This window comes from Salvelinus alpinus, chromosome 7 (assembly GCF_045679555.1).
Source record: "Salvelinus alpinus chromosome 7, SLU_Salpinus.1, whole genome shotgun sequence".
In the NCBI taxonomy this organism is placed as follows: domain Eukaryota; kingdom Metazoa; phylum Chordata; class Actinopteri; order Salmoniformes; family Salmonidae; genus Salvelinus; species Salvelinus alpinus.
The window spans coordinates 40344503-40368963 of record NC_092092.1 but is presented as its reverse complement, the minus strand read 5'-3'; the positions used below and the strand labels follow the sequence as shown (position 1 = coordinate 40368963).

The 24461-nt window shown below is 45.1% G+C and overlaps 1 protein-coding gene across 1 annotated transcript; it reads left to right on the top strand.

Annotated features, from left to right (window-relative positions):
- The first annotated feature begins 521 nt into the window (after positions 1 to 521).
- LOC139581010 (ATP-dependent RNA helicase DHX8-like) lies at positions 522 to 24079 on the top strand. Its single transcript, XM_071410299.1, has 22 exons — positions 522 to 783; positions 5465 to 5550; positions 7744 to 7816; positions 9157 to 9248; positions 9370 to 9473; positions 9566 to 9922; positions 10033 to 10177; positions 14421 to 14624; positions 14711 to 14798; positions 15862 to 15959; positions 16072 to 16219; positions 19912 to 20093; positions 20208 to 20402; positions 20533 to 20718; positions 20814 to 21024; positions 21273 to 21595; positions 21716 to 21871; positions 21995 to 22132; positions 22223 to 22351; positions 22567 to 22763; positions 22874 to 23053; positions 23189 to 24079. Exons 1-22 carry the CDS (start codon positions 537 to 539, stop codon positions 23406 to 23408), a joined length of 3759 nt encoding a protein of 1252 aa, XP_071266400.1. The 5' UTR covers positions 522 to 536; the 3' UTR covers positions 23409 to 24079.
- The last annotated feature ends 382 nt before the right edge of the window (positions 24080 to 24461 follow it).

Here is a 24461-nt window from a genome sequence, read left to right as displayed (position 1 = left end):
CATGTCTGTCAGGTTACATCATGCTTGCAACATCTCCCAGCCATCTATTACATAACATGGAGAGGGAGAGAAAGATATGTAGAGAGAAAAATGTACAGGTCTCTCTTTTTGACTATGTAATATGTGGCTTTTTCTTGTCATCAGGGCATGAGAGGCCACAAAAAAAACAAAAAAACAACTGCTCTCAAAAACTACAATGTATGTCACACAGTTCGCTGTGTCCTGTAATTCAAGGCCATGTGTGAACTGACTAGAGCTGTAAAGCAAGGTGTATGTCTGTCATTGTGGCAGTCATAACATCCTGTCAGTGTCCATAGAGACAGTGTCCATCTTGGGAGAGCCATAAAAACACGCCCCTCGATACAGTTACGTCTTTTCGTAGCAGATTAGGAGGATTTACGCAAGAAATTAGGTTTACGCAAGAAATTAGGATAATTAGGTTAAAATTAGGTCCAGCGAAAATTCTCTGCTAACCTTACCTGCTACGAAGTGCCTTCTATCGAACTGGAGTGTTTTTAGGTAGTCCCCTTTTTGGAATGGTTTTAGCACCACCAGGTGACAAAATTGAAGAACTACACCACACACTAATTTCCGCAAGAACCGGAAATGGTGTCATACTCCATCAAATATGTCTGCGGCTGTTTTCTTCTGAAAACAAAACAATCTCGTGGAGAATGGCAAACATCGGAGATAACGAGCTAGAACAGCTCGAATACCTCTCGTTAGTATCCAAAGTGTGCACAGAACTCGACAACCATCTGGGGATAAGCGATAAAGATCTAGGTATGTAAACTGCAAGTTGTTGTTTAGCAGCTAACTAACCAGCTACATGTTAACTGTCTACAGTCTTATACCCAAAACGAGTCCCAGTAAGTCACTTGGCACTGTTGTGGTTGTCTTGTTGCCAACACAAACTTATCCGGACTAACGTTAGTTAGCTAACTAACACAGCAATGACATCTGTCTGACCTAGCTAGCTAAATTAGTTCTCAAACTCAAGGCGCCATTCTGGCTTCTCCCTGGCTACAGTTCTCAGCCAAAATTAGCTTCGCCCACGACTGCCTCGTGTGAAATGCAATCCCGACGCTGTTTTAACGTTTAGAAACTTCAATAATCATTGGCACTTGTCTTCCATAAGCGATAAAGAATCCTCGAATTAAAAAAATATACACTTTACGGTATCAGTTTTGGACAGATCCATAACGTTACACCTATGGGTGACTCAATTTACGACACACTTCCGCTACACTTACACGCAGGTGTTATGCGAATGCTAGATTGTCGAATCGCCTGTTGTCTTCTGTCTGTTATTTTTATAATGTTACATGGATATGGCTGTGTGTAAACTAACTATATCAAGGTTTGCATCAATGTAATAATTTATTTATGTATATACACTACCGTTCAAAAGTTTTGGGTCACTTAGAAATGTCATTGTTTTTGAAAGAAAATCTAATTGTTGGTCCATTAAAAGAGGCCCATTATCATCAACCATCACTCCTGTGTACCAATGGCACGTTGTGTTAGCTAATCCAAGTTGATCATTTTAAAAAGCTAATTGATCATTAGAAAACCCTTTTGCAATTATGTTAGCACAGCTGAAAACTGTTGTGCGTATTAAAGAAGCAATAAAACTGGCCGCCTTTAGACTAATTGAGTATCTGGAGCATCAGCATTTGTGTGTTAGATTACAGACTCAAAATGGCCAGAAACAAATAACTTTCTTCTGAAACTCATCAGTCTATTCTTGTTCTGAGAAATGAAGGCTATTCCTTGCGAGAAATTGCCAAGAAACTGAAGATCTCGTACAACGATGTGTACTACTCCCGTCACAGAACAGCGCAAACTGGCTTTAACCAGAATAGAAAGAGGAGTGGGAGGCCCCGGTGCACAACTGAGGAAGAGGACAAGTACATTAGTGTCTAGTTTGAGAAACGAATGCCTCACACGTCCTCAACTGGCAGCTTCATTAAATAGTACCTGCAAAACAACAGTCAACGTCAACAGTGAAGATCCTGGCCTTATAGGCAGAGTTCATCTGTCCAGTGTCTGTGTATTTTTGCCCATCTTAATCTTTTATTTTTATTGGCCAGTCTGAGATATGGCTCTTTCTTTGCAACTCTGCCAACCGAACATTTCAAGAACTTTTAAACTTTCGTCAAGTAAAAAGTAACAGTATCTGGTGTGGCCACCAGCTGGATTAAGTACTGCAGTGCATCTCCTCGTGGACTGCACCAGATTTGCCAGTTCTTGCTGTGAGATGTTACCCCACTCTTCCACCAAGGCACCTGCAAGTTCCCAGACATTTCTGGGGGGAATGGCCCTAGCCCTCATCCTCCGATCCAACAGGTCCCAGACGTGCTCAATGGGATTGAGATCCGGGCTCTTCGCTGGCTGTGGCAGAACACTGACATTCTGGTCTTGTAGGAAATCACGCACAGAACGAGCCGTTTGGCTGGTGGCATTGTCATGCTGGAGGGTCATGTCAGGATGAGCATGCAGGAAGGGTACCACATGAGGGAGGAGGATGTCTTCCCTGTAACGCACAGCGTTGAGATTGCCTGCAATGACAACAAGCTCAGTCCGATGATGCTGCGACACACCGCCCCCAGACTGTGACGGACCCTCCACCTCCAAATCGATCCCGCTCCAGAGTACAGGCCTCGGTGTAACGCTCATTCCTTCGACGATAAACGAGAATCTGACCGTTACCCCTGGTGAGACAAAACCGTGACTGGTCAGTGAAGAGCACTTTTTTCCAGTCCTGTCTGGTCCGGCGACAGTGGGTTTGTTCCCATTGTTGCCGGTGATGTCTGGTGAGGACCTGCCTTACAACAGGCCTACAAGCCCTCGCTCCAGCCTTTCTCAGCCTATTGCGGACAGTCTGAACACTGATGGCGGGATTGTGCGTTCCTGGTGTAACTCGGCAGTTGTTGCCATCCTGTACCTGTCCCGCAGGTGTGATGTTCGGATGTACCGTTTCTGTGCAGGTGTTACACGTGGTTGGCCACTGCGAGAACGATCAGCTGTCCGTCCTGTCTCCCTGTAGCGCTGTCTTACGCGTCTCACAGTACGGACATTGCAATTTATTGCCCTGTCCACATCTGCAGTCCTCATGCCTCCTTGCAGCATACCTAAGGCACGTTCACGCAGATGAACAGGGACCATGGCCATCTTTCTTTTGGTGTTTTTCAGAGTCAGTAGAAAGGCCTCTTTAGTGTCCTAAGTTTTCATAACTGTGACCTTAATTGTCTACTGTCTGTAAGCAGTTAGTGTCTTAACGACCGTTCCACAGGTGCATGTTCATTAATTGTTTATGGTTCGTTGAACAAGCATGGGGGAAGTGTTTAAACCCTTTACAATGAAGATCTGTGGATTTGGATATTTGGGTTTTTACCAATTATCTTTGAAAGACAGGGTCCTGAAAAGGGATGTTTCTTTTTTTGCTGAATTTACATATGAAATGGGTAATGCAAGATATGTAGGCATTATTAAAGTGACTAGTATTCCATTTTTTTTTAGTGCCCAGTGATTTCAAGTCTATGTATATAGGCAGCAGCCTCTGACGGCTATTTAACAGGCTGATGGCCTTGCGATAGAAGCTGTTTTTCAGTCTCTGTCCAAGCTTTGATGCACCTGTTCTGACCTCGCCTTCTGGATTTATAGCGGGGTGAGCAGGTAGTGGCTCGGGTGGTGGATGTCCTTGATGATCTTTTTGGCCTTCCTGTGACATCGGTGCTTTTGATTGTGCATCTGTAAAAGTTTGAGGGTTTTAAGTGACAAGACAATTTTCTTCAGGCTCCTCAGGTTGAAGAGGTGCTGTTGCTCCTTCTTAACCACACTATCTGTGTGAGTGGACCATTTCAGTTTGTCAGTGACGTGTACGCCGAGGAACTTGAACCTTTCCACCTTCTCCATTGCGGTCCCGTCGATGTGGCTAGGGGGGGTGCTCCTTCTGAAGTCTACGATCATCTCCTTTGTTTTGTTTTCATTGATTGAGGTTGTTTTCCAGGCACCACACTCCCAGAGCCCTGACCACCTCCCTGTAGGCTGTCTCGTCATTGTTGGTCATCAAGCCTACTGCTGTTGTCTGAACACTGTCATTTTATTTAGAATTCAAGGCACACTTGACCAATATAGCTACCACAGCATTATGCAGCGATATGTCATCCCATCTGGTTTGGGCTTAGTGGCACTATCATTTGTTTTTCAACAGGACAATGACCCAACAAACCCCCTAGGCTGTGTAAAGGCTATTTTACCAATAAGGAGAGTGATGGAGTGCTGCATCAGATGACCTGGCCTCCACAATCCCCCGACCTCAACCAAACTGAGATGGTTTAGGATGAGTCGGGCCACATAATGAAGGATTTTGGGATGAGTCGGACCGCAGAGTGAAGGAAAAGCAGCCAACAAGTGCTCAGCATATGTGGGAACTCCTTCAAGACTGTTGGAAAAGCATTCCAAATCACATACACTTCCAGGTGAAGCTGGTTGAGAGAATGCCAAGAGTGTGCAAAGCTGTCATCAAGGCAAAGGTGGCTACTTTGAAGAATCTCGAAATATAAAATCTATTTTGAATAAACACTTTTTATTTTGGTTACTACATGATGTGTTATTTCATAGTTTTGTCTTCACTATTATTCTAAAATGTAGAAAATAGTAAAACTTTTGACCGGTAGTGTGTGTATATATATGTAAGAAGGTCAAAGCTTTTTATCACTAACCCAACAGACCAGAGCCTGTCATTTCCAATGGGAGCAAATTAATCATAGTGGGCAGAACAAGCAAGGAGGTGGGCCCGGCCAAGCACAAGCTAGTGAGATCCCATTGGCACGTTCTAGCATTTATTTGCATATTTCCGTTAGGGAACGCCTACCCTAATGTGTGCAATAACTCAATTCGCCCTTGCACTCCTTCTAAACAATGCAATGTTTTGAAACTTTAGCAAAGGGTGAAGTCTACAAAACACAGTCCACTCTGTTACAGATTCTGGTTTTGGAAACAGAACTCTATGGAGATCAAATGTTTCATCGATGAGTAAATTTGCAGAATGTTGGCCAAATTCCATGTTCTCCCACTGCCGGCCACTTGGCTTCCTCATCACAATATTTGGTAGTGAGTGGAAACGCCACCTGGAAGCTTCACATTTTATATATCCAGTGAACGATCTGGCTACTTGTTCTATCTGTGATGAGGTCCTTATGCTTCCAGTACCCTACCGCAAGCAACGAGTGTTAATGGTCTTATACAAAACGTCCCTGTAAGAGGATGTCTTCGTCCAATGACTCTTATGTGTAATGGAACTGAGTCATGCTCAAGGGCTATGTCTGACCTTAAAGTTGGCTAGCTAGCTGGCGTGATAGCCCCGTTTTTAACAAGCAAATAAGGCTACATTCTTAATGTTTAGGAGTAACATTACTTGGTTAATCCTGAACTAATGGGTCGTTTCTTTGCCACACAGCCGAGTTTGTCATCAGCCTTGCTGAAAAGCAACCAACGTTTGATGGCTTTAAATCACTTCTATTGAAAAATGGCGCTGAATTCACAGTAAGTACTGTCCACTGCTATCTACTGTGACTAGCTAGATAGCCAGCAGATCTGACCCGCTTGTGTACAGCTGCACTAGGGTTGTACGGACTTTCTGTGTAGATTAAGACACTGCGGAGCCTGCGCAAGATGTTGAGGTTTTGAAAAAGTAACTCAATCCATGTATAAGAAATGCGTGTGCTGTTACACCGAGAAGATTGAACTACCATTTTCATCCTCATGCTAACTAGCAGTAGCCACAGCAGCCATTATGGAATGGCATGTCTCATTGAACAACAAAGGAGTTGATTGGCTGACACTATCATTCCAAAATCGCTGCTATGACTTCTGCCACCTATCATGAGGACGAAAATGGCAATTTTCCGTAAAAACTAGCAGCCGTTCAATCTTCTCGGTGTAACAGTTGGGTTAATGAAACAAGTCGGGAGTATAACACATTTCACATCCCTGGATTGAGGTACGTTTTCCAAACCATTTCTCGCGCCGGCTCCGTGGTGTCTTAATCTACACACAACGTCTGTCCGACCCTAGTGCAGCTGTAAGCAAGCGGGTACGATCTGATGGCTATAGTTGAAGTCGGAAGTTTACATACACCTTAGCCAAATACATTTCAACAAAAATTTTCACAATTCCTGACATTTAATCCTAGTAAAAATTCCCTGTTTTAGTTTAGGTAGGATCACCACTTTATTTTAAGAATGTGAAATGTCAGAATAATAGTAGTGACTTTTCAGCCTTTATTTCTTTCATCACATTCCCAGTGGGTCAGAAGTTTACATACACTCAATTAGTATTTGGAAGCATTGCCTTTTAAATTGTTTAATTTGGGTCAAAAGTTTCAGGTAGTCTTCCACAAGCTTCCCACAATAAGTTGGGTGAATTTTGGCCCATTCCTCCTGACAGAGCTGGTGTAACTGAGTCAGGTTTGTAGGCCGCCTTGCTCGCACACGCTTTTTCAGTTCTGCCTACCAATTTTCTATAGGATTGAGGTCAGGGCTTTGTGATGGCCACTCCAATACCTTGACTTTGTTGTTCTTAAGCCATTTTGCCACAACCTTGGAAGTATACTTGGGGTCATTGTCCATTTGGAAGACGCATTTGCGACCAAGCTTTAACTTTCTGACTGATGTCTTGATTTTGCTTCAGTATATCCACATAATTTTCCTCCTCATGAAGCCATCTATTTTGTGAAGTGCACCAGTCCCTCCTGCAGCACCCCCACAACATGATGCTGCCACCCCCGTGCTTCACGGTTGGGATGGTGTCCTTCGGCTTGCAAGCCTCCCCCTTTTTCCTCCAAACGTAACAAGTGTCATTATGGCCAAACAGTTTTATTTTTGTTCCATCAGACCAGAGGACATTTCTCCAAAAAGTACAATCTTTGTCCCCATGTGCAGTTGCAAACCATAGTCTGGCTTTTTTATGGCGGTTTTGGAGCAGCGGCTTCTTCCTTTAGCAGTGGCTTCTTCCTTTTCAGGTTATGTCGATATAGGACTCGTTTTACTGTGGATATAGATATTTTTTTTTTACCTGTTTCCTGCAGCATCTTCACAATGTCCTTTGCTGCTGTTCTGGGATTGATTTGCACTTTTCGCACCACAGTACGTTCATCTCTAGGAGACAGAGCGTGTCTCCTTCCTGAGCGGTATGACGGCTGTGTGGTCCCATGGTGTTTATAGTTGCGTACTATTGTTTGTACAGATGATTCCTTCAGGCGTTTGGAATTTGCTCCCAGGGATGAGCCAGACTTGTGGAGGTCTACAATTCTTTTTTTCTTAGGTCTTGGCTGATTTCTTTAGATTTTCCCAAAATGTCAAGCAAAGGGGCACTGGGTTTGAAGGTAGGCCTTGAAATATATCCACAGGTACACCTCCAATTGACTCAAATGATGTCAATTAGCCAATCAGAAGCTTTTAAAGCCAGGACATTTTCTGGAATTTTCCAAGCTGTTTAAAGGCACAGTCAACTTAGTGTATGTAAACTTCTGACCCACTGGAATTGTGATACAGTGAAATAATCTGTCTGTAAACAATTGTTGGAAAAATTACTTGTCATGCACAACTTAGATTTCCTAACCGACTTGCCAAAACTATAGTTTGTTAACAATACATTTGTGGAGTTGTTGAAAAATGAGTTCATGACTTAATGACGTCCGACTTTAACTGTATGTTCAATTTATTTTCGATCTTTCAGGATTCACTTGTTGGCAATTTGCTCAGACTTATTCAAACAATGCGGCCTCCATCAAAGGCATCTACAAACAAAGGTATGTGAGCTATATTCCACCTATAGCGTCTAATTTTTGGTGATGTATGCTTTTCACTTACAAATGCAAAGGTATGGGCTATGTGCAGTGCATTCGGAAAGTATTCTGACCCCTGCCCTTGACTTTTTCTACATTTTGTTACTTTACAGCCTTATTCTAAAATGGATTAAGTACATTTTTATTCAATCTACACAATATAAAAAATTAACAGATACCTTGTGTAATTTTCAGACCCTTTGCAATGAGACTTGAAATTGAGCTCAGTTGCATCCTTTTTCCATTGTTTATTCTTGATGTTTCTACGTCTTGATTGGCGTCCACCTGTGGTAAATTCAATTGGTTGGACATGATTTGGAAAGGCGCACACCTGTCTAAATAAGGTCCCACAGTTGATGGTGCATGTCAGAGCAAAAACCAAGCCATGAGGTAGAAGGAATTGCCCGTAGAGCTCCGAGACAGGATTGTGTCGAGGCACAGAGCTGGGGAAGGGTACCAAAAAAATTCTGCAGCATTGAAGTTCCCAAACTGAGCAATCAGGGCAGAATGGCCTTGGTCAAGGAGGTGACCAAGAACCTGATGGTCACTGACAGAGCTCCAGAGTTCCTCTTTGTAGATGGGCAACCATCTCCACAGAACTCCACAAATCAGGACTTTATTGGTGGAGTGCTCAGTAAAAGGCACATGACAGCCCGTTGGAGTTTGCCAAAAGAAACCTTAAGGACTCTCAGAAAGTCAGACACGAGATTCTCTGGTCTGATGAAACCAAGATTTAACTCTTTGGCCTGAATGCCCAGCATCACGTCTGGAGGAAAAATGGTACCATCCCTATGGTGAAGCATGGTGGCAGCAGGATCGTGGGAAAGATAAACCGAACAAAGTACAGAGCGATCCTTGATAACCTGCTCCAGAGCGCTCAGGGCCTGCGGCTGGGGGCAAACAGAACAACAACCCTAAGCACACAGCCAAGACAACACAGGAGTGGGTTTGGGACAAGTCTCTGAATGTCCTTGGGTGGCCCAGCCAGAGCCCGGACATGAACCCGATCTAACATCTCTGGAGAGACCTGAAAATAACAGTGCAGCAATGCTCCTCCCCATTCAACCTGATAGAGCTTGAGAGGATCTGCAGAGAAGTGGGAGAAACTTTCTAAATGTTCTTGCTTTGTCATTATGGGGTATTGTGTGTCGATTGTTACGTACCAGCCTTATTCTAAAATTGATGGGAAAACCCACAATTTAATCCATGTGGAAAATATCATGGCGTCTGAATACTTTCCGAATGCACTGTTTATGCTATTGTTACTATGTTGTAGACTTGCTGACTCCACTCTGTGATTCTAGCTTTTGAGCCTGTGGTCAAGCAGAAGAGTGAGAAGGACAAACTGAAGGAGTTGTTTCCTGCATTATGCAGGCCAGACGATCCTGTTCCCGAGGTAAGTCTTTGTGCTATAACGCAGTTCATTTGCAGGTAAAAGATACATTATAGACTACTTTGGTTGACTGTGTGACCTACTGATATTTGGCCTACCATTTCTGACCCCCCCCCCCCCCCAGGCCATACTAGACGAAGACGACGTGAAGATCGCAGATGCCGCCATGAAGGAGTTGGAGATGTTCATGCCCAGTGTGAGTAGATCAGACTCAAAGAGCAAGAGCAGGTAAAGAGATTTCCCTTATTAAACTCTTATTGGCTTCAAGTGTACATTTTCTTCGGTTACATAGATTGGAGCTCATAGATTGCATTCCTCAGGTCGGACAAAAAGAGGCGGCACAGCAGAAGTCGGAGCCGAGACCGGGACAGGAGGAGGCGTCATCGTTCTCGGTCCCGCTCTAGATCTCGATCTAGGGACCGCGATCGTCAGAGAGACAGAGACCGTGAGAGGGACCGCGACCGTGGTAAGAAACGTGCGTCTCGCTGGAGTGAGCGCAGTCGCACCCCCAGCCCCCACAGAGACCGAGACAAGGACACAAAGGAAGGTTCTGACCGGTGGAAGGACAAACACGTGGACCGCCCTCCACCAGAGGAGCCTACCGTGGGAGACATATTCAATGGCAAAATCACCAGCATCATGCAGTTTGGCTGCTTCGTGCAACTGGAGGGGCTGAGGTCAGTAAAATAGTTGTTACTGCTTTGGCAAAAGTCATTAGTTCAATGTAGCGAACTTGGTTCGCGTTTGGGTGAGCAATGTTGAAAGCCTTATCTGTTTTGCGTTGTAGGAAACGCTGGGAGGGGTTGGTGCACATCTCTGAGTTACGCAGAGAGGGACGTGTTGCCAACGTGGCTGATGTGGTCCAGAAAGGTCAACGGGTCAAGATCAAGGTGCTGTCCTTCACTGGCTCCAAGACCAGTCTCAGCATGAAGGTGAGTGTATTCTACCATATTGAGCCAATGTGCCTTCAGAAAGTATTCATACCCCATCAAATTGTATTGGTCACATACACGTGTTTAGCAGATGTTAATGCGGGTGTAGCAAAATGCTTGTGCTTCTAGCTCTGACAGTGCACTAATATCTAACAAATTACACAGCATATACCCGATGCACACACGTTTAGTAAAGTAATGGAATTAAGAATGCTCGTCCATATATTTTTACAATGTCGGAGCGGCATAGAATACGATACAGTATATACATATGAGATGGGTAATGCAAGATATGTAGACATTATTCAAGTGACTAGTGTTCCATTTATTAGTGGCCAGTGTTTTCAGGTCTACGTGTATATAGGCAGCAGCCTCTGTACTAGTGATGGCTATTTTAACAGTCTGATGGCCTTGAGATAGAAGCTGTTTTTCAGTCTCTCGGTCCCATCTATAATGCACTTGTACTGACCTTGCCTTCTGGATGATAGCGGGGTAAACAGGCAGTGGCTCGGGTGGTTGTTGTCCTTGATGATCTTTTTGGCCTTCCTGTGACATCGGGTGCTGTAGGTGTCCTGGAGGACAGGTAGTTTTCACCCTGTGATGCGTTGGGAAGACTGCACCACCCTCTGGAGAGCCCTGCTGTTGTGGGCGGTGCAGTTGCCATACCAAGCAGTGATATAGCCCGTCAGGATGCGAGACTGCAAATGTGGATGGGGGGTGCTCCATCTGCTGCTTCCTGAAGTCTACGATAATCTCCTTTGTTTTGTTGAGTGAGCGGTTATTTTCCTGGCACCACACTCCAAGAGCCCTCATCTCCTCCCTGTAGGCTGTCTCGTCATTGTTGGTAATCAAGCCTACTACTTTTGTCATCTGCAAACTTGATGATTGAGTTGGTGTGCTTGGGCACGCAGTCATGGGTGAACAGGGAGTATAGGAGGGACTAAGCACGTACCCCTGAGGGGCCCCTGTGTTGAGGATCAATCTAGTGGAGGTGTTTCCTACCTTCACCACCTCGGGGCGGCCCATCATGAAGTCCATGACCCAGTTGCACAGGGCGGGGTTCAGTCCCAGGGCCTCGAGCTTAATGATGAGCTTGGAGGGTACTATGGTGTTGAATGCTAAGCTATAGGCATTCTTACATATGTATTCCTCTTGTCTAGATGGGATAGGGCAGTGTGATGGAGATTGCGTCGTCTGTGGATCTAATTGAGACAGTAAGCAAATTGAAGTGGGTTTAGTGTGACTGGTAAGGTAGAGGTGATATGATGCTTGACTAGTCTTTCAAAGCACTTCATGATGACTGAAGTGAGTGCTACGGGGCGAAAGTAATTTAGTTCAGTTACCTTTGCTTGCTTGGGTTCAGGAACAATGGTGGCCATCATGAAGCATGCGGGGATAGCAGACTGGGATAGGGAGAGATTGAATATGTCCGTAAACACACCAGGCAGCTGGTCTGCGCATGCTCTGATGACACGGCTAGGGATGCCGTCTGGGCCGGCAGCCTTGCGAGGGTTAACACGCTTAAATGTCTTACTCACATCGGCCACAGAGAAGGAGAGCCCACAGTCCTTGGCAGCGGGCCGCGGGCCGCGTCAGTGGCACTGTGTTATCCTCAAAGCAGGCAAAGAACGACGTGGCTGGTTTTCCTTTTGTAGTCCGTGATTGTCTGTAGACCCTGCCACATACTTCTGCTGTCTGAGCCATTGCATTGTGACTCCACTTTGTCTCTATACTGACATTTTGCCTGTTTGATAGCCTTGCGCAGGGAATAACTACACTGTTTGTATTCTGCCATATTCCCAGTCACCTTGCCATGTTTAAATGCAGTGGTTCGCGCTTTCAGTTTTGTGCAAATGCTGCCATCTATCTACGGTTTCTGTTTAGGGTAGGTATTGAGTACAACATCTCCTATACACATCCTGCTAAACTGAGTCAGTGTATTCGTCTGTTGTTCTGGGAGGCTACCCGGAACATATCCCAGTCCGCGTGATCAAAACAATCTTGAAGCGTGGGTTCCGATTGGTCAGACCAGCGGTGAATAGTCCTTAGCATGGGTACTACCTGTGAGTTTCTGCCTATAGGAAGGGAGTAGCAAAATTGAGTCGCGGTCAGATTTGCCGAAAGGAGGGCGGGGAGGGCCTTATAGGCATCCCGGAAGTTGGAGTAACAGTGGTCGAGTTTTGGCAGCGCAAGTCCTACATTCGATATGTTGCTTGAATTTTGGCATCGTTTTCCTCAAATTAGCTTTTTTTTTATCCCCAGCTCCAATAAACGCAGCCTCAGGACATATGGTTTGCATAAAGTCAACTGGAGTTCTTTGAGGGCTGTCCCGGTATCAGCTTGAGGAGGAGATGTACACGGCCGTGACTATGACCAATGACAATTCTCTTGGGAGATGATACGGTCTGCATTTGATTTGAGGTATTCTAGATCGGATGACCAAAAGGACTTGAGTTCCTGTATGTTATCACAATTACACCATGAGTCGTTAATCATGAAACACACCCCTGCCCTCCTTCTTCCCAGAGAGATATTTATTCCTGTCTGTGCGATGAACTGAGATTCCAGCTGGCTGGACCGATTCGGACAGTATATCCCGAGAGAGACATGTTTCCGTGAAGCAGAGTATGTTCCAATCCCTGATATCTCTCTGGAAAGAGACCCCCCTCCCTGAGCTCGTCAACTTTATTATCCAGATAGTAATATGCTTGGAAGCGGTGGGTGATGTCTCTTAAGTCGGACTAAAAGACCACTCCGAGTACCTCTCCTTCGCCGGAGCTGTTTTGGGTTCTGGAATCAGTTCATTTGCCCTGGGGGGTGCAAACAATGGATCTGCTTCGGGAAAGTTGTGGTGCTGATGAGTTACCGGCGCTCTGATATCCAATAGTTCTTCCCGGCTGTATGTAATAACACAACATTTTCTGGGCTAACAATTTAAGAAATGGTACATTTTGTTTTAAAATACTGCAGAGTTTCCTAAGAGCAAGAAGCGAGGCAGCCCTTTCTGTCAGTGACATTTTTGACTTATTCAGAAGGTTGTTACAGCCTGAATTCATAATGGATTAAGTGGATCCCCCCCCCCCCCCACCTATCTACACACAATTCCCAATAAAACATTTTGGGGAAATTTGAAATTTTAGCAAATGTATTTATTTCATTTATCTAATTTACATAAGTATTCACACGCCTGAGTTAATAGGCACTTTTGGTGGCGATGATAGCTGCTTTGAGTCGTCTTAGGTATGTATATCAGCTTTGCACATCTGGATTTGTGGATTTTCTCAAGCTCTGTTAAGTTACAATAGATGGAGAGTGGTGATGAACAGCAATCTTCAAGTCTTTCCACAGATTTAATGGGATTCAAGTCTAGGCCACTCACTTTCACATTCTTGTTCTGAAGCCATTCCAGCTTTGCTTTGGCTGTATCCTTGGTGTCATTGTCTTGTTGGAATGTCAATCTTCACCCCAGTCTAAGTTCTTTTACACTCTGAAGCAAGTTCTCATGAAGGATTTGGCGCCATTCATTGATCCCTCTATCCTTACCAGTCTCCCAGTCCTTGCAGTCGAAAAGCACCCCCATAGCATGATGCTGCCGCCACCATGCTTCACAGTAGGGATGGTGTTAGAACGGTGATGAGCTGTGCTTGGTTTTCTCCAGACATAGTGCATTTCTTTCAGGCGAAAGAGTTCCATTTTGGTCCCGTGAGACCAAAATGTGATACCACAGGGGCAAACCCTGTGGTATCACGATACTACTTGGTATCACATCATTAGTAAATGTTGGTGTTGTGACAAACCCACTGAAAATAGGCAAATTTCCGTGTGAAAAATGTATCACCTTTTTGGGCGCTCACCAGTTTGCATCCCTGTAATCATGTTGGTAAAAATATGGGCATTTAAAGTACTTTTCCTGTCGATTTTTTTTAAAAATATTTATTATCCTAAAAATTTATATTTATTTTTTGACAACTGCAAACTTCAAGGAGTTGGTTTGTCATCGGCCACCCCCTTGCTTGAGGAACAAAAGAGAAAAGGCCCACCCCCCCCACACTTGGGTGCTATGGCATGACTTACCTGGACCACATATTGAGATGTACCCTTTTTGTTAACAAATCAGCTGTTAAATGAGGTGAAAAGGAGACTGGAGTGCCACTAAGTTTTAAAGACTTTGGAGCTTTTGGAAAGCACTATGAAAGACATGTTTAATTATTACTGAAACACTGGCTCTCCTCTTGGTTGACAGGATGTAGACCAGGAAACTGGGGAGGACCTGAACCCCAACAGAAGGAGGAACCAGGGCCCTGATGGTGAGGAGGAGAAAATCATGAGGAACCCCGACCGCCCAACCAACCTCAACCTGGGCCACGCCCCTGAGTTGGAGGATGACACACTGGAACGCAAGAGACTGACCAAGATATCAGACCCCGAGAAGTGGGAAATCAAACAGGTGTGTTTGGGGTTTTTATCAAGACCTCTTGACTGTTATTAATGTGATTCTTTTGATCTAATAATGCTATTTTCATCTGTTCTCAGATGATTGCTGCTAATGTTCTTTCTAAAGAGGAGTTCCCTGACTTTGACGAGGAGACGGGTATCCTCCCCAAAGTTGACGATGAAGAAGGTAAAACACGACTTATGTTATTGTGTGTTCTACAGCGGGTTGGTCAAAACAAGCTTTGTGATTAGGTTGAGACGTGTTCTAAGCCATACTAAAAACTGTTCAGCACAGGTAAGCCTGTCACACAAAAATGGGCATCTCGTTTTCTGTTCCATCTGAGAAATCCCTGCCCATCCACTGTCTCATCGGCCCAGCCAGCCAATTCATTAACTTGATCTCCACTGTAAAAATAAAAAATAAAAAAAAGTATGGAGACATTATTTCCTCTTACTTCTAGCCTATCATTTGGTTTGCAACAACAGGGATTTGTATAAACGTTGCTGTCAGTCTCTCGATATTTGCATCACTATTGAAATTCGATCTCCACTGTAAAAATAAAAAATAGTATGGAGACATTATTTCCTCTTACTTCTAGCCTATCATTTGGTTTGCAACAACAGGGATTTGTATAAACGTTGCTGTCAGTCTCTCGATATTTGCATCACTATTGAAATTCGATCTCCACTGTCCTATTGAGAATGAACGTGTCAGGATGAGACGGTCATCTTTTCGCAGCCAGTCAGTCATGAATCGGCATAATTTTGATGTGTATACATACACGCATATATATATATACACAAAGAAATGTCACTAGAAATACCGGTCCAACTAAATGAAAGGCAGCTACTTTGCTATTTTAGCATAGTTTGACGTGACTGTGTTAGTTGTAGTTGGCTAGCAAGCAAGGGATAATAGCGTTGCCAGCCAGCATGGCAATGGAACATTTAGAACAACCGACAGGGTCGCATCTCTGGCAACCTAACTGATTGGAAAATATATATTTTTTTTTATTTGACTCGTAACCCATTCTAGAAAAGCAATTGTACACTTGAGGTTGTGTTAAAAAAATAAAAATCTTTGCACGTTTGTGCTAATCTACGTTACTCTGCTCCGCCTCGTACCTATGGCCGCAGCACAGCCGTGCTAAAAGAGTAATTTACGTGTACATTTGCTTCATAGAAAACCACTATCAGTTTAGATTCACATCAATGTATTAGATGCTGATTTGCCCATGTCTTTCTTTCAGATGAGGACCTGGAAATTGAGCTGGTGGAGGAGGAGCCCCCGTTCCTGAGAGGACACACTAAACAGAGTATGGACATGAGCCCTGTCAAGATTGTTAAGGTATGTTTCCATGTCCTCTTGATCACCCTACTTTCAAGGCAATTTTGTTTGAGTGCTTTCATCCTGTTTAGTAGTGTGAACAATTGCAGCTCACTTTGTTTCCCTCTGTCAGAATCCAGACGGCTCGCTGTCACAGGCTGCCATGATGCAGAGTGCTTTGGCTAAGGAGAGGAGGGAAGTGAAGCAGTGTCAGCGAGAGGCTGAGATGGACTCTATCCCCATGGGCCTGAACAAACACTGGGTAGACCCCCTGCCTGATGGTAAGTCCGTATGGAAGCACACAGTAATCCAAAACACAGTCCGGTCTGAGCCACTACATCAGACTTCCTCCAGTTTAGCAGCAGCAGCCCTCAGGGTTTGATGGCTGGAGATGGTTGTCTGGTTTCCTTTAGCATCCTAACAGGCCGGATTTTTTTTTTATTTTTTTTATTTAACCTTTATTTAACCAGGTAGGCAAATTGAGAACACGTTCTCATTTACAATTGCGACCTGGCCAAGATAAAGCAAAGCAGTTCGACACATACAACAACACATAGTTACACATGGAGTAAAACAAACATATAGTCAATAATACAGTGAAAAAAAAATAAGTCTATATACAATGTGAGCAAGTGAGGTGAGATAAGGGAGGTGAAGGCAAACAAATATATGTATAAATAAATAAAAATATAAAAAGGCCATGGAGGCGAAGTGAGTACAACACAGCAAGTAAAATAAAAACTAAAAAAACACTGGAATGGTTGGTTTGCAGTGGAAGAAAGTGCAAAGTAGAGACAGAAATAATGGGGTGCAAAGGAGCAAAATAAATTAATAAATAAATACAGTAGGTAAAGAGGTAGTTGTTTGGGCTAAATTGTAGATGGGTTATGTACAGGTGCAGTAATCTATGAGCTGCTCTGACAGCTGGTGCTTAAAGCTAGTGAGGGAGGTAAGTGTTTCCAGTTTCAGAGATTTTTGTAGTTCGTTCCAGTCATTGGCAGCAGAGAACTGGAAGGAGAGGCGTCCAAAGGAAGAATTGGTTTTGGGGGTGACTAGAGAGATATACCTGCTGGAGCGCGTGCTACAGGTAGGTGCTGCTATGGTGACCAGCGAGCTGAGATAAGGGGGGACTTTACCTAGCAGGGTCTTGTAGATGACCTGGAACCAGTGGGTTTGGCGACGAGTATGAAGCGAGGGCCAGCCAACGAGAGTGTACAGGTCGCAGTGGTGGGTAGTATATGGGGCTTTGGTGACAAAACGGATGGCACTGTGATAGACTGCATCCAATTTATTGAGTAGGGTTTTGGAGGCTATTTTGTAAATGACATCACCGAAGTCGAGGATTGGTAGGATGGTCAGTTTTACAAGGGTATGTTTGGCAGCATGAGTAAAGGATGCTTTGTTGCGGAATAGGAAGCCAATTCTAGATTTGACTTTGGATTGGAGATGTTTGATGTGGGTCTGGAAGGAGAGTTTACAGTCTAACCAGACACCTAGGTATTTGTAGTTGTCCACATATTCTAAGTCAGAGCCGTCCAAAGTAGTGATGTTGGACAGGCGGGCAGGAGCAGGCAGCGATCGGTTGAAGAGCATGCATTTGGTTTTACTTGTATTTAAGAGCAGTTGGAGGCCACGGAAGGAGAGTTGTATGGCATTGAAGCTCGCCTGGAGGGTTGTTAACACAGTGTCAAAAGAAGGGCCAGAAGTATACAGAATAGTGTCGTCTGCGTAGAGGTGGATCAGAGAATCACCAGCAGCAAGAGCGACATCATTGATGTAAACAGAGAAGAGAGTCGGTCCAAGAATTGAACCCTGTGGCACCCCCATAGAGACTGCCAGAGGCCCGGACAACAGACCCTCCGATTTGACACACTGAACTCGATCAGAGAAGTAGTTGGTGAACCAGGCGAGGCAATCATTAGAGAAACCAAGGCTGTCGAGTCTGCCAATGAGGATGTGGTGATTGACAGAGTCAAAAGCCTTGGCCAGGTCAATGAATACGGCTGCACAGTATTGTTTCCTATCGATGGCGGTTACGATATCGTTTATGACCTTGAGCGTGGCTGAGGTGCACCCATGACCAGCTCTGAAACCAGATTGCATAGCGGAGAAGGTGTGGTGTGATTCGAAATGGTCGGTAATCTGTTTGTTGACTTGGCTTTCGAAGACCTTAGAAAGGCAGGGTAGGATAGATATAGGTCTGTAGCAGTTAGGGTCAAGGGTGTCCCCCCCTTTGAAGAGCGGGATAACCGCAGCTGCTTTCCAATCTTTGGGGATCTCAGACGACACGAAAGAGAGGTTGAAGAGGCTAGTAATAGGGGTGGCAACAATTTCAGCAGATAGTTTTAGAAAGAAAGGGTCCAGATTATCTAGCCCGGCTGATTTGTAAGGGTCCAGATTTTGCAGCTCATTTAGAACATCAGCTGACTGTATTTGGGAGAAAGAGAAATGGGGAAGGCTTGGGCGAGTAGCAGAGGGGAGGGCAGTGCTGTTGTCCGGGGTAGGGGTAGCCAGGTGGAAAGCATGGCCAGCCGTAGAAAAATGCTTATTGAAATTCTCAATTATAGTGGATTTGTCGGTGGTGACAGTGTTTCCTATCTTCAGAGCGGTTGGAAGCTGGGAGGAGGTGTTCTTATTCTCCATGGACTTTACGGTGTCCCAGAACTTTTTTGAATTTGTGTTGCAGGAAGCAAATTTCTGCTTGAAAAAGCTAGCCTTGGCTGTTCTAACTGCCTGTGTATATTGGTTTCTGGCTTCCCTGAAAAGTTGCATATCACGGGGGCTGTTCGATGCTAATGCAGAACGCCATAGGATGTTTTTCTGTTGGTTAAGGGCAGTCAGGTCAGGAGAGAACCAAGGGCTATATCTGTTCCTGGTTCTAAATTTCTTGAATGGGGCATGCTTATTCAAGATGGTGAGGAAGGCATTTTTAAAAAATGACCAGGCATCCTCTACTGACGGGATGAGATCAATATCCTTCCAGGATACCCCGGCCAGGTCGATTAGAAAGGCCTGCTCGCTGAAGTGTTTCAGGGAGCGTTTGACAGTGATGAGTGGAGGTCGTTTGACCGCTGACCCATTACGGATGCAGGCAATGAGGCAGTGATCGCTGAGATCTTGGTTGAAAACAGCAGAGGTGTATTTGGAGGGCAAGTTTGTTAGGATGATATCTATGAGGGTACCCGTGTTTACGGAATTGGGGTGGTACCTGGTAGGTTCATTGATAATTTGTGTGAGATTGAGGGCATCAAGCTTAGATTGTAGGGTGGCTGGGGTGTTGAGCATGTTCAAATTTAGGTCGCCTAGCAGCACGAGCTCTGAAGATAGATGGGGGGCAATCAGTTCACATATAGTGTCCAGAGCACAGCTGGGGGCAGAGGGTGGTCTATAGCAGGCGGCAACGGTGAGAGACTTGTTTTTAGAGAGGTGGATTTTTAAAAGTAGAAGTTCAAATTGTTTGGGAACAGACCTGGATAGTATAACAGAACTCTGCAGGCAGTCTTTGCAGTAGATTGCAACACCGCCCCCTTTGGCCGTTCTATCTTGTCTGAAAATCTTGTAATTGGGGATGAAAATGTCTGAATTTTTGGTGGTCTTTCTAAGCCAGGATTCAGACACGGCTAAAACATCCGGGTTGGTAGAGTGTGCTAAAGCAGTGAACAAAGCAAACTTAGGGAGGAGGCTTCTAATGTTAACATGCATGAAGCCAAGGCTATTACGGTTACAGAAGTCATCAAAAGAGAGCGCCTGGGGAATAGGAGTGGAGCCAGGTACTAAAGTGTATAAAGTGGATAAAGTGGCCTGCTGTAGTGTGCCGTGTCCTCCATGGCCCAGGATTATAGGGGAGGCTGTGTGGGTGTAAAGGTTCCTCCCAGGGTCCTAGACTGGGTCTGGATCACCAGTCATCTGAAGTGGGTGGAGGTCAAATATTATGCCAGTTCATCTCAATTAAAGACGCTTCCCTCTTACACAGTTGATGGAAGGCAGATTGCAGCCAACATGAGAGGAATCGGCATGATGCCAACTGACATCCCGGAGTGGAAGAAACATGCCTTTGGGGGCAACAAGGCCTCTTATGGCAAGAAGACAGCAATGTCCATCCTAGAGCAGAGAGAGAGCCTGCCCATCTACAAGCTGAAAGAGCAGCTCATACAGGTTTGTGCAAAAGTTTGCAAATTATATATCGCTAATTATTCCTATTTCAACATCAGCTGTTTTTGATCATTTATGGCATGACATTTTGCTCACATCTCTGCTTCTCTATTACAGGCTGTCCACGATAACCAGATCTTGATTGTTATTGGCGAGACTGGTTCTGGGAAAACTACCCAGATCACCCAGTACCTGGCCGAGGCGGGCTACACCACTCGGGGGAAGATCGGCTGCACTCAGCCCCGTCGTGTGGCAGCCATGTCCGTGGCCAAGAGAGTCTCTGAAGAGTACGGTTGCTGTCTGGGTCAGGAGGTAAGTGATCTCGCCACACTGCATATCTTAACTTGACCATGAGACGATGTCGAATACATCTGATTGCAGAACAATCTCAAACGTCTGGCCCTAGTTATTTCTAACTTGTGTCTTCGTTCTTCTACACCAGGTGGGCTACACCATCCGTTTCGAGGACTGCACCAGCCCTGAGACGGTGATCAAGTACATGACAGACGGTATGTTGCTGAGAGAGTGTTTGATAGATCCGGACCTTGGCCAGTACGCCATCATCATGTTGGATGAGGCCCACGAGAGGACCATCCATACTGACGTACTCTTCGGTCTGCTCAAAAAGGTATACCAGGGTCTTGTGTCCCCTTGGCTTCAGGGTCTAAACATCGTTAATATTTTAAAGGAAAGTTTTGTATTAAGCTAACTCCCTGTTTTCAGACGGTGCAGAAACGCACAGACATGAAGCTGATTGTCACTTCAGCCACGCTAGATGCCGTCAAGTTCTCCCAGTACTTCTACGAAGCGCCCATCTTTACCATCCCAGGGCGTACCTATCCAGTGGAGGTGCTCTACACCAAAGAGCCTGAGACGGACTACCTGGACGCCAGTCTCATCACCGTCATGCAGATCCATCTGACCGAGCCTCCAGGTACGGTTTTAACGAAGGTTATACCCAGTCTATAGTCTTAACTGTAATTCATAGTCATTGACCTAAATCACTGCACGAATGCAAATCCATTGCTATAAAATGTCAGTTTGAGATTCAACCTTGATTGTAAAGAGTTATCAACCGTTATGTCCTCTCTCGCTCCTTGTGACTGAACTCCTTGATTGACATCCGTAGTTAAGGATTTGGCCATCAGTGACTCATTGTCCTCTCTTGCCCCTTTTTTGCAGGTGATGTCCTGGTGTTTCTGACGGGTCAGGAGGAGATTGACACAGCGTGTGAGATCTTGTATGAACGGATGAAGTCTCTGGGACCTGAAGTGCCTGAACTCATCATTCTACCTGTCTACTCCGCGCTGCCAAGCGAGATGCAGACCCGTATCTTTGACCCTGCTCCCCCCGGCAGCAGAAAGGTTGTCATTGCCACTAACATTGCTGAGACGTCTCTGACCATTGACGGGATCTACTACGTTGTGGACCCAGGATTTGTGAAGCAAAAAGTGTACAACTCCAAGACTGGTATTGACCAGCTGGTGGTGACTCCCATTTCACAGGTAGGCTGGTTAATCACTCTATTTATATTCTAAATGTACCCAGATTGTAACCCTTCTGTCACTCAAGCCCTTTGCATACCTTGCAATTAGGATTTGATATGCCAATGTAACTTCTGTTAGGCCCAAGCCAAGCAGCGGGCTGGAAGAGCTGGAAGAACTGGTCCAGGGAAGACCTACAGGCTGTACACAGAGAGAGCATACAGAGACGAGATGCTCACCACCAACGTGCCTGAGATCCAGAGAACTAACTTGGCCAGCACTGTGCTGTCCCTCAAGGTATGCACACAGTAACAAAAGGGGCTAAACCTTGTTTCACTGTACATGCGTCTGTGATCTAGACTTGTCAGACCTACTCCTCCCGTGGCATCCCCTGACTTCCCTTTCTCATTATTCCTTCAGGCCATGGGCATCAATGACCTGCTATCGTTTGATTTCATGGACGCTCCACCCATGGAGACGCTGATCACAGCCATGGAGCAGCTCTACACTCTGGGGTCTCTGGACGATGAAGGGTTGCTCACTCGTCTAGGACGCAGGGTAAGAGTTTATACCAAAAAAGGAGACTATTGTTAAGAAAGGCAAAAGTGAGGATTAATTACCAATTCATTATTTCCATCTCTCTGTCAGATGGCTGAGTTCCCTCTGGAGCCCATGCTGTGTAAGATGCTGATCATGTCCGTCCACCTGGGCTGCAGTGAGGAGATGCTCACCATCGTCTCCATGCTGTCTGTGCAGAACGTCTTCTACAGGCCCAAGGTACGGCAAATCACAAGACTCATAAACACTGAAATGGGGTCGTATCACTCCTTTGGGTATCCTGATTAGATCTTTTTTTTTCTTCTTCTTTGCAGCACAGTTGATTGTTGTGTTGAGGTTTACCATTATGGTTGGAGACCTCAATGAGGCAGTTATATGGTGTGCCGTTGTTGATCATTTGATGACTAACAGTGCTTTTATTCTCTGTGTCTCAGGACAAGCAGGCCCTGGCTGACCAGAAGAAGGCCAAGTTCCACCAGGCCGAGGGAGACCACCTTACTCTGCTGGCTGTCTATAACTCCTGGAAGAACAACAAGTTCTCCAACCCCTGGTGCTACGAGAACTTCATCCAGGCCCGTTCCTTGCGCAGAGCCCAGGATATCCGCAAACAGATGCTGGGTATCATGGACAGGTAGGTGCCACTGTCCATTTGATGATCAAGGTAATTGTATATCTGGTAAAGAAACCTCACTTCCTAGAAATCTTCTCACACAAATCCAAAAACCTTTTACCTCTTTTCAGACATAAACTGGATGTGGTGACTTGTGGAAAGGCCACAGTGCGTGTGCAGAAGGCCATCTGCAGTGGTTTCTTCCGGAACGCAGCCAAAAAGGATCCCCAGGAGGGTTACCGTACCCTCATTGACCAGCAGGTGGTGTACATCCACCCCTCCAGTGCCCTGTTCAACCGCCAGCCTGAGTGGTGAGTCAACCATCCTTTCTGATTACCATGGGGACTAGTGGATTAGTCACTAGTGTACATTGAATGTCAACTGTTACTGAGCCATCCTGGGCATCCTTTTCCTCTTGCCTGATCCTCTTATTCCTCTCTCCACAGGGTGGTGTACCATGAGTTGGTGCTGACCACTAAGGAGTACATGCGGGAGGTGACCACCATTGACCCACGCTGGCTGGTAGAGTTCTCGCCGGCCTTTTTCAAAGTGTCCGACCCCACGCGCCTCAGCAAACAGAAGAAGCAGCAGCGCCTCGAGCCCCTCTACAACCGCTACGAAGAGCCCAACGCTTGGAGAATCTCCCGCGCCTTTCGGCGGCGCTAGGATGTGCATCCTGTATCGCAACACAGGAAGAGAGGGACACATTCCTATATCAGCTGGTTGAGAAATACCATGGAGAGACATTGTCTGCCAACAGGCCTTGTTAGCTGTAACATGTGATTGATAAAGCTGGGTCATTATCTACTTGTTTTGGACATGTGTAAAGTATGTGTTGTGTGCTCAGCTGTTTTCTATTAACTGCAATTCTAGCATTTTGAGCTGAATTCTGGTAGGCTGAATTATTTCACTTGACCTGTATAGCAGTCAACTAGTAAAATTAGGTCATTGCTCTCCTGTCCTTACAGGCTTACCTGGGTAACATGAATAAAAATGTATCATCCCCTGAGGAGAATCAATCTTGTATTTGAGTATCATGGACAACGAAACATGTTTGTTTTACTTGAATGTCACATCTGACCTGTGTGTAAACTCTTGAAAAATAAATAGAATAGGAAGGGGACTGGGCAGTAATTTGACAGTGAACGTCTTTGTTTTAAAAGCAGTGCTCTGAGACAGCCTACTATAAAAGACAAACATATTTTTTATACCACGAAGGGAAATACCAGGATGGAACTTAATACTTGGACATTGTCTTTGATTTAGCTTTGAGTGATTGCTTTACTGTGCTAGTGTAATCCTAACATTTTCTGCACTCATTAAACGTATCGCTCTTACTTTTTGTTGCTAATGTTTCATTTAGAAATGTTTTATTGACAGCCACACTGGAGACCACAATGTCTGTTTTGGGGCTCTTGAGTGGCACAGCGGTCTAAGGCACTGCATCTCAGTGCTAGAGGTGTCACTACAGACCCTGATTCGATTTCAGACTGTATCACAACCGGCCGTGATTTGCAGTCCCATAGGGCGGTGCACAATTGGCCCAGCGTCGTCCAGGTTAGGTGGTCATTGTAAATAAGAATTTGTTCTTAACTGACTTGCCTAGTTAAATAAAGGTTTAAAAAAATTTACTTTGAGTTTAGATCGTCATATTGGCAATGAGTTTACCCCCACCTGGTGACCAATAAAATAATTACCCGGAAGTGTGGTCTAAGTTCG